The sequence below is a fragment of the Labeo rohita genome, chromosome 16 (genome assembly GCF_022985175.1).
Source record: "Labeo rohita strain BAU-BD-2019 chromosome 16, IGBB_LRoh.1.0, whole genome shotgun sequence".
Taxonomy (NCBI): Eukaryota; Metazoa; Chordata; class Actinopteri; order Cypriniformes; family Cyprinidae; genus Labeo; species Labeo rohita.
This window is the reverse complement of record NC_066884.1, coordinates 2910288-2923538: the sequence shown is the minus strand read 5'-3', so window position 1 is coordinate 2923538 and position 13251 is coordinate 2910288. Positions and strand designations below refer to the sequence as shown.

The 13251-nt window shown below is 33.9% G+C and overlaps 2 protein-coding genes across 3 annotated transcripts in view; both read left to right on the top strand.

Moving 5' to 3' along the window:
* The window catches only part of dhdds (dehydrodolichyl diphosphate synthase), an 8570-nt gene extending 76 nt beyond the window's left edge, over nt 1-8494 (top strand). The window contains exons 1-9 of one of the 2 annotated variants that reach the window (XM_051130995.1): nt 24-115; nt 731-804; nt 896-1012; nt 2112-2254; nt 2348-2464; nt 3928-4029; nt 4147-4261; nt 6565-6672; nt 7366-8494. In XM_051130995.1, coding sequence (XP_050986952.1) covers nt 742-804; nt 896-1012; nt 2112-2254; nt 2348-2464; nt 3928-4029; nt 4147-4261; nt 6565-6672; nt 7366-7608 — 1008 coding nt within the window. In that variant the 5' untranslated portion in view covers nt 24-115; nt 731-741 and the 3' untranslated portion in view covers nt 7609-8494. Of the gene's footprint in view, nt 1-23; nt 116-730; nt 805-895; nt 1013-2111; nt 2255-2347; nt 2465-3927; nt 4030-4146; nt 4262-6564; nt 6673-7365 lie in introns of those variants that run through there. The other variant, XM_051130993.1, reaches the window with a different exon arrangement.
* Nucleotides 8495-9511: 1017 nt separating this feature from the next.
* On the top strand, nt 9512-12643 carry hmgn2 (high mobility group nucleosomal binding domain 2). The gene is made up of 6 exons (XM_051131004.1): nt 9512-9727; nt 10874-10909; nt 11301-11330; nt 11424-11474; nt 11628-11690; nt 11924-12643. Exons 1-6 carry the CDS (start codon nt 9713-9715, stop codon nt 11957-11959), a joined length of 231 nt encoding a protein of 76 aa, XP_050986961.1. The 5' UTR covers nt 9512-9712; the 3' UTR covers nt 11960-12643.
* Nucleotides 12644-13251: the final 608 nt, after the last annotated feature.

Here is a 13251-nt window from a genome sequence, read left to right as displayed (position 1 = left end):
TATGATTTCTTAAAGAACAGCGTATTAACTCTTTAAATCAAGCTGATTTTGATTTGTTTGAATGAAAGCCTCCTTTTAATGAATGTGATTACTAAGTAATGAAGTGATGTTTAAGGTAGTAGTCGCGCTTTCGTGCCTTCCATGCACGAACCGGTTATGTCATAATAATATTAATCACATGTATTTCATTCAGATGAATTTAATATGTTAATTTACAGATGTAGTAAAAGTTGTCAGTGTTTTTAGGTTTGTAAAATTTACTTGGAAAAATGGTTGTGAATTGTCTGCGATATATTTTCCTATTCATGCTTTCATTTTGATACAATACACAAATAATCTCATATTCAGGTTTAGTGATATTACACATTTTGTTTCTGTCAGTTATTAAAGATTTTATAATTATTCTTGGGTAATGAGTAAATATAAGTGTATATTTGTATATAATAAGTGTTTAGATCCAACAACCTTGCTCTATAGACATCAACACCGTTTAATCATATAAATGTAATAATATTTAATCACATGCAATTGTATGTAATCATATAAATAGTTCAAGATTTAGTAAGATTATTATAAAGGCAAATATGCAATGCATAAATAAGCTTGATTATAAGAAGTGCCTGTTTGTGGTTCAAATGCTTGTGTACAAGACGTGTTTTTAACAATTTCTCAAAAATCCTTCCCTTTAATATACATACTGTTGCAGTAACTCTTTTCCTTTTTTTCACAGAAAGCACTGTCATGTCGTGGATTCGAGAGCGGGAACTGTCCCTTTTAGAAAGGCTCACTGCCAACATCCTGAAGGTGCTTTTCAGAGGATTTGTGCAGTAGACTGAACTGACATAATGATCTAATACCTTAATGACTTAATTAAACTCTTTTGTTTTTATTATAGGCAGGGCCTATGCCCAAACATGTGGCCTTTATCATGGATGGTAATAGGCGTTTTGCCGAAAAGACGCATGTGGAGAGGCAGGAGGGACACTCGCAGGGCTTTGAGAAACTGGCAGAGGTGAGTGTGCAGATAATGCCAGAACAGTATTCCAGGCAGGTGGATTATTTGGCCAATTTGACAAGTGTTAATCGTTCCCTTACCTGTCAGTTCTGTCAGATATATAACTGGATAAACTACGTTTTCAAATATTTTAGTGAATTTTGAATAAGTGATATATAAAATTAATGTTAATTTTATATCAGAAATTTGTGTCTGCTCACTGGTCATTTAATTATTTGGTGTCTGTAAAGTGTTTATATTGTTTTTGAATGTAGTCTCACCAATGCAGCATTTACTTGATCAAAATACAGTAAAAACAGTGATATTGTGAAAGATTATTGCAATTTAAGAGCTGTTTTCTATTTGAATACACTATATGTTGGATATTGTATACTGTTCAAAAGCTTGGGGTCAGTAAGAGTCTCTTCTGCTCACCAAAGCGACATTTATTTGATCAGAAATACAGTAAAAACAGTACAATTTTGAAATATTATTACAATTGAAAAAGCTATTTTCTATGTGAATATACGATGTTCATTTGCACTTTTTCTCTGTTTCTCTGATAATCTCATTTTTAACAGTTTTAAAAAATCATGTTTTTTCATTGTGCGTTCCAATTAATCTCAATCATACTGCAGTTAGGTTATTTCGGTTAAGTAAAAATAACACAAAATGCAGCTAACTAACACAATAAATACAATAAAAACATGATAACATCATAAAAAACTTCTGAAACATGAAAGCGGAGTTATCTGTTTTTGCAAATAAACTGCTCATATTGTAAAATGTAATTCATTCCTATGATCAAAGCTGAATTTTCAGCATCATCACTCCAGTCTTCAGCGTCAGATGATCCTTCAGAAATCATTCTTATTGCTAATTTGCTGCTCAAGAATCATTTCTGAATACTATCAATATTTTAGTGGAAACCCTGATGCATTTAGTTCTTCAAGATTCTTTGATGAATAAAAAAATTCAAAAGAACAGCATTTATTTGATAACATGATAAATGTCTGTATTGACACTTTGGATCAGTTTAATGCATCCTTGCTTTTTGTTCAATGACATTGTATATGTATGCTCAGTCTCTTAATATACATTGTTTAAACTCACATAGACGCTTCGCTGGTGCCTAAACCTGGGCATTCATGAAGTGACTGTATATGCATTCAGCATTGAGAACTTCAAGCGCTCTAAAGAGGAGGTGGATGGTCTGATGGAGCTGGCCAGACAGAAGTTCAACCGCCTGCTGACGGAGCAGTAAGTCACCCCTTCATCTGATCACAAGTTTGTCTGTCTTTTGGCTGAATAGATATCTATACGATCTATATGTGACTTTGTCCTAATTTCTAGGGAGAATCTTGAGAAGCATGGTGTGTGTATTCGTGTGTTGGGAGATTTGACTCTACTGCCTACAGACCTGCAGCAGCTCATTGCCAAATCTGTGGTGGCAACTAAAGCACACAACAAGTAAGCACTGCATTAGCTTTCATTATAATGTTTGACCATCTATTGTACAGATTTTCTTCAAAATATATATAATGTTTGTACACTTTTCACTCTAATATTTACAATACTGTTTAAAAGTTTGAGGTCCGTAAGATATTTTAAAATGTTTTCAATGGAAGGCTCTTCTGCTTACCAAGGTTGCATTTATTTAATCAAAAATGCAGTAAAAATAGAAATAATGTGAAATATTATTACTATTTATAATTAATACTTTTTTTATTTGAATATGTTATAAAACATAATTTATTCCTGGGATGCAAAGCTGATTTTTCAGCATCATTTTCCAGTCTCCAGTGTCACATGATACTTCAGAAATCATTCTAATACACTGATTTGCAGCTCAAGAAACTTCTTTACTGTCACTTTTTGTCAATTTAAAGGAGAGGTCCATTCCAGAACCACAATTTGCTGATAATGTACTCACCCCCTTGTCATCCAAGATGTTCACGTCTTTCTTTCTTCAGTTGTAAAGCAATTGTGTTTTTTGAGGAAAACATTTCAGGATTTTTCTCTATATAATGGACTGATATGGTGCCCCGATTTTGAACTTCCAAAATGCAGTTTAAATACGGCTTCAAATGATCCCAGCCGAGGAAGAAGGGTCTTATCTAGTGAAATGATCAGTTATTTTCATAAAAATAATACAATTTATATAGTTTTCAATGTCAAACGCTCGTCTTGTCTTGCTCTTCCTAACCTTTTTTTTCCGGTTCATGACAGTTAGTGTATGTCGAAAAACTCCCATCTCATGTTCTCCCTCAACTTCAAAATCGTCCTATATCACTATATCCCTTTTTTGTTAAGGGTGTTTGATCTTCTTTGCATGTGAACATGCAAAGACTGGGTTGGTACTTCTGCAGCGATGTAGGATGATTTTGAAATGATTTTGGAAGTTGAGGGAGAAAATATGATTGGAGTTTTTTGACATACCCTAACTGTCTTGAGTCAGAATACACAGAGTTCAGGGAGAGTAAGACAAGACGAGCGTTTGAGATTAAAAAGTATTTAAATTGTGTTTTTTTTTTAATGAAAATAACAGATCGTTTCGCTAGATAAGACCCTTCTTCCTCGGCTGGGATCGTTTACCACCGCATTTGGAATCATTTGAAGCCGCATTTAAACTGCATTTTGGAAGTTCAAACTTATGGCACCATAGACGTCCATTATATGGAGAAAAATGTTTTCCTCAAAAAACACAATTTCTTTATGACTGAAGAAAGAAAGACATGAACATCTTGGATGACAAGGGGTGAGTAGATTATCTGTAAATTGTTGTTCTGAAAGTGGACTTCTCCTTTAATGCATATTTGCTAAATAGAATTATTCATTTCTTTATTAAAAAAGCTTGATAACCCTAAACCTTTGAATGGTAGTGTATGAGTTTAAATCTGATTTGTTTCATATGTTCTTGTTTGATTATGCAGGTGTTTTCTGAACGTGTGCTTTGCATATACCTCAAGACATGAAATCGCAAATGCAGTGAAGGAAATGGCATGGGGAGTAGAGCAGGGCCTGATAAAATCCAGGTAAACTATGCTTTTCAAATAATGTGAGAAAACGAAGGATTTGCTCCTAATAACAGCTGTTTAATTACCTATAAAATATTATTAATTATAATATTCTCTCTCTCTGTGATTGGTCAGTGACGTATCTGAGGTGCTCCTCAGTGAGTGTCTGTATAGCAGTAATTCTCCAAACCCCGATCTGCTCATCCGTACGTCTGGAGAAGTGCGTCTTAGTGATTTCCTACTGTGGCAGGTAACAGAGATTCCCTTTAGTCAATATCTTGCCATACAAATACAGCACTTACCATTTACAGATAATGTACTCACCCCCTTGTCATCCAAGATGTTCATGTCTTTCGTTCTTCAGTCTTAGGAAATTATGTTTTTTTGAGTCCATATAATGGACTTCTATTGTGCCCGCTGAGTTTGAACTTCCAAAATTTAGTTTAAATGCAGCTTCAAATGGCTCTAAATCATCCTAGCTGAGGAAAGAGTGTCTTATCTAGCGAAACGATCTGTTATTTTCTAAAAATTTACAATTTGCATACTTTTTTTCACCTCAAACGCACATCTTGTCTAGGTCTGCGTGAACTCTGTTCAATACAGTTAGGGTATGTCGAAAAACTCCCATCTCATTTTCTCCTCCAACTTCAAAATCGCTCTCCATCGCTGTTTTATCTTTTTTGTTAAGGGTTTTTGACCTTCTTTGAATGATCACATTGTAAACACTGGGTCAGTACTTCTACAGCGATTTAGGACGATTTTGAATTTGGAGGAGAAAATGAGATGGAAGTTTTTCAACATACCCTAACTGTCTTGTACCGGAAACAACAGAGTTCATGCAAACCTAGACAAGACTAGATAAGACCCTTATTCACTAGACAAGACCCTTATTCCTCAGCTGGGATCATTTAGAGCCCTTTGAAGCTGGATTTAAACTGGATTTTGGAATTTCAGACTCAGGGGGCACAACAGAAGTCGATTATATGGAGAGAAATCCTAAAAAGTTTTCCTCAAAAAACATAATTTATTTATGACTGAAGAAAGAAAGACATGAACATCTTGGATGACAAGAGGGTGAGTACATTATCTGTAATTGTTTGTTCTGGAAGTGAGCTACTAATTTAAAGGAATGGTTCACCCAAAAATGAAAATTTGCTTAAAGGCCATCCAAGATGTAGATGAGTTTGTTTCTCGATCAGATTTGGAGAAATGTAGAATTCCATCACTTGCTCACCAATGGATTCTCTGCAGTGAATGGGTGCCGTCACAATGAGACTCCAAACAGCTGATAAAAAACATCATAATAATTCACACCACTCCAGTCCATCATCACCACATCTTGTGAGGCATAAGTTGTGTGTTTGTATAAACAAATCCATCATTAAGCCATTTTAACTTTAAAACAGTTGCTTTAGGCTAAACTACAAGTCCAAAATCGACAATAACGCTTCCTCCACTGAAAAAGTCATCTGGTATGAATCAGGAGAGAAATCTGCATAGATTAAGTACCATTTATAAGACAAAACAGTTTAAAACAATTGTAAACAAATATGAGGTGGGTTTTGATGTGAAGGACAACAGGAGAGCGAAGCATTACTATGGATTATGGACTCGTATTTTAGTTTGAAGCAACAGTTTAACCCTTTAACTATCACCGTCCCCCAGGGACTTCACCATATTACAAATATATCCTAATCTAATCATGACAAACTATACATCGCTGGAAAGGTCTAAGACTCCTAAATAGATATTTTACCATATTTTTGTGAAAGAAATTATGTAGGAAAAGTAATAGATTAATATATATCAAGAGTGCAATCTACATCATAACATGAGTTCTGACCTTTGTCACAAGAGACTTTCTTTGTTGCCTTTTTCCCTATCACGCAATAGAAATCATCAGAAATTATATATCAGTTCAAAACTTAAAATATCAAAATTTATTCTTTGAAAGGCATTTTAAAATCAGCCATTGCATTACCACGGAAAATGTACATCAAAATCATATTACAAAATGTTTTCTGGATAGTGCATTTTTATGTCTGTTTTAAAAAATGGGAGTGACAGTTAAAGGGTTAAAGTTAAAAACATTTCAGTGATTTTTGTTTCTTACAAACATGTAGATCTTGGGTTTTACAAGATGTTAACTGATGGACTGGAGTGGTGTGGATTACTTGTGCATTATTGTGATGTTTTTATCAGCTGTTTGGACTCTCATTCTGACGGCACCCATTCAACGCAGAGGATCCATTAGTGAGCAAGTGATGCAATGCTACATTTCTCCAAATCTGAAGAAAAACGAACTCATCTACATCTTCAATAGCCTGAGAATGACTACATTTTTCAGCAAATTTTCATTTTTGGGTGAACTATTGCTTTAAGAGCGGAACAGTTCCCACTAATGGCAGCTGAAAGTCTTGCACTGGTCCTATGGATATATATTGGCCTTGTCCATTGTGCATTAAGCTCATATTGCTCTTAATACGTACGTTCCCTTGCAGCTTTAAAGTGATGAATGTTTTTCATATTCCTGCATTATCTTATACTCCACAGACCTCATATTCCTGTCTAGTGTTCCAGTCAGTCCTGTGGCCGGAATATTCTTTCTGGAATCTATGTGAAGCTGTTTTGCAATACCAGCTGAGTTATCGATCTCTTCAGGTATGCCATACCTCTTTTGTCATCCTGTTTTTATGGTCTCATTTAAGGACTGCATTTATGTAATCAAAAATACATTAAAATACAATAATATTGTGAATATTATTACAATTTTAAATAGCTATTTTCTATTTGAATATATATTAAAATTTATTTTTGTGACGTAAAGAATTTTCAGCATCATTACTCCAGCCTTCAGTGTCACATGATCCTTCATTCTAATATACTGATTTGTGATTACATTTGTGATTAGTATCAATTTTAAAAAACATTTATAATGGGACATGCCACATTTATTAACATTAGAACAAGGTTAATAACAAATATGCATTTTTATTTGTGAGCAGTCCTTCTGTGCATACAAATACGAAATAATCCATGCAATTTTTAGCATCATATGTTTTTTTAGATTACTATTACCTTGTTATTAAAAAACATGTACATTTCAGAATGAAGACACAGGATATTGTATTACAGCACGTACCGTTGTTGCTTAATTACAAGTACGTTTTTGTAAACGTTGCTACAATTGTTTCCTTAAGTTATTTCCTGAAAACATTGTTTTAGGAAGTCCAGAACTTTATTTAAAGTTGCAAAAAGCATAAGCAAGAATTTTATTTAACTCGCAAGTGATGTTACATTCATGTGTACATATACTTCACTGTGGTCCTGATGGTGCACATATGTGTGTTGCAGAAAGCTCGAGATCTCCACAGAGAAGACCAAGCGCTTCAGCAGATGGAAGCGGATCGCTCCTGTGTGGCTGAGCTCCTGCAGCATCGTGGGAATGGAAAGCCCATGGATGCCCAGAGTCGACAGAAAGAACTATTAAACTACACCGCCAGCCGAGAGGAGAGGGTTCGCTGCTTTCTCAACGCCCTTCAGCACAAGAGAGACACTTTCTTCAGTGATTTAAGCAGCCAGGCTGTCGTGGCTTAGTACTGCACATTTTTACTTACTGATCTGTAAATACTTTAGATCTGGATGGATGTTTTACCCCGTTTTATGGGGCAATGGATATGTATGCTTGATAATGAAATAGAAATGATCTTAAATCTTCAAATAAATTCACTTTGATAGACAACATGGGACTAGAAATGCTTGTAAATGCAACAGGCTAAATCTGATTGATCTTACTCTTTTTTTTTTATTATTCTTAATTGATCAGCAATCAGTGAGTCGCACAAAAAGCATATTACAAATCAGGATCACAACAAAAAAGCAGATAGTAATAATTGTAACGACGATAATAAAAACAAAAATCACAAAAACGCATCAGAAGAAAAAAATACATGCAGAATATTCATCATAACACATAATGAAAGAAAACAAAAACAACCAGGTCCAATTTACATCATATTTATATAACTAAATAAATAGGGGTATGTAGATTTATGAGATTATTGATTGACCACATGGGCTCTTTTTTAGACTAGAAATGGCAGAGAATACAATAGGCTAAATCTGATTGATCTCACTTTTACTTTTTCAGGATTGTTTTTTTTTAATCATTCAAACTCAGATTTATGGACTGGTTTGACCAATTCACTGAAAGCTCAAGAACAATTAATTTACAAATCAAATATTACTGGCTTTTAAGCAAGTTTTGCCCAATGCAAGATCATATAGACAAGGAAATATTTTAATGCATGGCACAAAAAAAATAAAAAATAATAAATGCATATTCAGTCTATATTTTTTTTCAATTGACTAAATTTGTTATAAAGGTGAATTATAGTAGCAGTCAAAAGTTTGGACACGCTTGACTGAATTTGTTTCTCATGATCCTAAAAACATGGTTTGTATGTGAAATTATTATTATAGAAAAAATAAATGTAATTGTGTATCTGTTATCTTTATTTTTTAATGCGTGTGAATTTACTTTCTGCAGCTCTTAGAAAGGTCTTAATTTGCCCTTTCACAAAGGCATAAAATGTCTTAAATCAGAGCAAATGCATAGAAATGGTATTAAATTGACCACAACAGTTTTTGTGGTCTTGTTTCCCAATACAAAAATCTAAACATCCTTAAATCAAGATTTACTTGAGATGCAAAATAAACACACACACTCATGTTTTCTGAGAAAGTGAACAAAATTAAGTGAATTTATGTTTGTAAAAAGGACAAATATCTGTTAATGGATAATTAAAACTAAAAACATGTTCCTTTAAATTAAGTTAATTATTCTTAAGTCATTAGTGGACATTTGTTCTTGTTTCAATCATAAACTTACTTGCTCAGTTTCTGACAAAACATGAGTACACATTAAAAATCTACACATTTGCGCTGGAAAACGACAAAATACTGATGAAAAACATCGTTTTTTTTTTTTTTTTTTTCTTGCAGTGTGATCAAAAGGTACAGGAAAAGTTGTTTCCATATTCTAGAGTGTTTAGAAGCAGAGCTATTCAAGCAATGTGCTTGATGGTAAAATTATTTAAACCCTAATGGAGATCTGTTGGGAGTTGTATTTTCAAACTTTGAAGACAAAGATATTTACATTTAGAGACGGTATTGTGTTCCATTCGATTCATTCCGAAAACGTACTTTACTTGTTCTTAAAAAGGTGTACATGTAAACACACACACACACACACGTGTAAAATTATATAAATAACGCGTATGCGTGTCCTAACTTAAGTCTATCACGTTTTGTCAGTGTTCGTTTTTTTATTTGTATTAAATTCCCGGTGTAATTCCAATGTGGCCAGCAGAGGCGCCGTTCTTACCAAGACAAGCAGCAGCATCTGTCTGAGCTCTGAAACCTGACCGGGGAATTCTGTCATTGTTGCTTTAAGAGATAAGCGACGCCCAGCGATACGTGATCGCCCTCGCAGCCAATCACTGCACGGAATATGCAAAATCTGGTTTAAACCGGTTTCTATCTTAAATTTCAATATAAAAACTTAATAAAACATATACAGCCGTTATTGTATTTTACGCGAGACGGTGAGAGGCGTGCAGGGTGTCGTTCCTCAAGAGCACAACGTTTCCACAGATATTCTGATTTTTCGACATTTTTTCGGGGTTTTTCTGCAGTCAAGATGCCCAAAAGAAAGGTAAGGATGCACTGTGATATTTTTCTTTTCTGAAAAAATAGTGAATTTTGATATTTGTGCATGTGTGCTTGTGTTTTTTTTTTTTTTTTTTTTGTTGCTGTTATCGTCTACGATCGTGTGGTTGTTTTATAATGGCGGACAGTCGATTTTTACATATTCACTGTCAGGCGGACTGTCAATCTTACCGCGCTGTGACGAAAACATGAGCAAAAAAACCCGACGTTTGCCTGAAAATAATATCACACAGGCATTTTTAAACCGTCAAACACTGTAACCTGTTAATGTGCATTAATATTTCGATAATTATTCGAGCAAAACAAATCCGTAACATCCTGTAAGACCCGCCTGATCACTTGATAATGTAAAAGGAGGGAACTTGAGTATCTTAAGATGCTGGTTGAACCCCTACAGCTAATATTACCAGAAGCCTTTAAATTTAATAAGATATTATCATTTTAACACTGCGGATGAGTAATTGTGTTTAAAGTTCACATGAAAAAGCTCGCAGTTAATCACTTTGGCTTGATATAAGATTGCATGCGTGTGTATTTTCGGTCTTAAGGTCCAATTTATTAACCATAATTTGTGTTATACTCTTTTATCGTGTCACTTAAGCTGCTCCTGTCATTGTTGATGTGCATTACGCCTACTCGAAACGTCAAGCTGCCATCTTTACAGCACCTGTGTCTTCTAAAGACGGCGCTTTACTAGTGTAAATGCGTGCAAATGCTATTTTTACATCTTATTTCATCATTCAAACGTGCTTTTGTGCGGTTTACAGTATTTTCGTGAGAAAAACAAAGGAACTGTATGCTGAGAATCGCCCCTCAGTCGTTTTAAAAGGCGCGTAGTGATGCAGCCAAACAAAAGGAAGCCGTCTTGCCCGCGCGCACTGACAGCCCGGATTTGAATTTGAATATGCGCGGGAAGACACTGCAGAAATAAAGTCATCCGTTATGAAAAAGAACTGCGGCTTATCGTCTGTGACGTAACGCGGGCAAACTGTTACAAAGAACGTTCTATTTTATTTATTTATTTATTTTTTTTTTTTTTTCGACTAATGTGGTGTGTTTATTATTTTTTTTTTAACATAACGTTACATATTTTTTCGATTTCTGAAACGCTTTCGTGTTTTGTTTTTTACAGATTGATGGTGAGAAGGCCGCCAAAGGCAAGGAGGAGGTTTGTCCATTTATATTGATTATTTTTTTAAAATAAATAATTATTATATTTATGTATTTACATATATTTTACCGTCTTATATATTTTTATTTATGTATGTATTTTGCTTAAATCATGTTGCAAGCCTTATGAAACTCAATCAGAATTTTCTTCATATTTCTGTGTAAATCACAAATTAAATTGACAAATTAATTTATTATGCTTGTGCTTGATAAATAATGACCTTTTTTTTATGCTTACATTAATTTACATAAACCATTGTAGACACATTCACTGTAGTAGCCAAGTAACTTTTTTAAGTGAAATATATTAAAATAAATTTTATATAGGTTTCCTCCAATCTTATTTGTTTACATCATTGATTGATTGATATTCTGTATTTTTTTTGCAGCCAACAAGACGCTCCGCGAGGTTGTCTGCTGTAAGTGTCATTTTTGGATCTAGTCAGTAAATTATTCGCTATCAGTCTTGAAGTTTTATTTTTTGTCTAATTCGTCTCTAAATTGAATTACAGAAACCAGCTCCTCCTAAACCTGAACCAAAGCCCAAGAAACCCGCCGCCAAGGTAAGGATGTAAAGCTTTGCAGTAGTATTATATGATAATTTAGTCGCTGAATTTTGTTCCATTGAAGACGGAAGGTTTCGACCACTTGTTAACCATCAAACCGCGAAGTTATTATTTCATTTTCAATCATATTTCGTGTCATCGTTTACACAGAAGCCAGCCAAGGGGAAGAAGGGCAGCAACCCTGCTGAAAATGGAGACGCCAAGGCAGACCAGGTCTGAAAAGCGTTGTCTGAAAAGTTCAAATCAAATAGATTAAAGTTAAAATAAATAAAAAATAAGACTCTCGAGTGGTTCACTTCTGCTTTTTGTTGACTGTATCTGTTCTAGCACAGCAACTAATTACTGGAGCATGTAAAGTTTGGTAATTGCTCAACCAAATCACTGTTGAACTGACATATATATATATATATATATATATATTTTTTTTTTTTATCACTTTCTTCTAGGCACAGAAGGTTGACGCTACTGGCGACGCCAAATGAGAAGCTAATGAGTGTCTGATCCTTCTATGTACTTGGTGACTGTACAGTTTGAAATAACTATTTTTTACCAAGTTTTATATTAAGAATAACATTTATAGTTGACTTGTTGACTTGCTTTTTATGTACTGATTGATTTGACAGGAGTTACTATATTTCATTCATATCCATTTGTATCCCATTTTTTTAATCAAGCCGTCTATATCTTGCCAAAACAGTTTGCCCTTGCTAGATCTGTTGGCGAAACGCAAGAATATTGTCCTAAAGTTTGTTTTATTGCTTTATCTATCTATCTATCTTTCTATCTTTCTTGGTTTATCTTTGGATTTTAAACACCAAACATTCTCAAAAGGCAGCTTAAGAGTGTTTCTAAAATGTTTTCAGAAGGGTTTTCACCATGTTGTTAGCATTTAAACATACAAATACTGTGTTTTCATTTTTATTTTTTTAAAGGAAGTTACAATGAAATTGTCACTAGGACTAAAAAAAAAAAAGTAAATAAGGCAACAATGTTGATTAAATTTACAATGTGAACCTTCAATTTCTTTAGAGCTGTGTGTTCTGAGCTTGTCTTGTTTATTAAGTTATGTTCTGCAACCGTGGAAGGATATTCAGTGACTCTTAAAATGCTTTGTTTTAAATGGTTTTGAATAAAAAAAAATAAACTGTCCAGAAAAAAATAAAACATCTTTGTTGTTGTTGTCTTTATATAAATATGTAGATATATAGGTCTATACATAGATACACACATACACATATATGTATATATATGTAGAGTTCAAATGCAAAACCAGCTAAAAGCCATCTCGGTCAAAAATGAGATAATGATACTGAGTATATGCTTCTGACGCATGTGACCCTGGGCCACAAAACCAGTCTTAAGTCGCTGGGGTCTATTTGTAGCAATAGCCAAAAATACATTGTATGGCTCAAAATTATTGATTTTCCTTTTATGGCAAAAATCATTAGGAAATTAAATAAAGTTCATGTTCCATTAAGATATTTTGTAAAATTCCTACTGTAAATACATCAAAACTTAATTTTTGATTAGTAATATGCATTGCTAAGAACTTAATTTGGACAACTTTAAAGGTGATTTTCTCAATATTTTGATTTTTTTTGCACCCTCAGATTCCAGACTTTCAAATAGTTGCATCTCGGTTAAATATTGTCCTATCCTAACAAACCATACATCAATGGAAAGTTTATTTATTCAGACATTTATGACTGGTTTTGTGGTCCAGGGTCACATATTATACGTTCATCATATACTTTTACTTCAAACTTGCTAAATT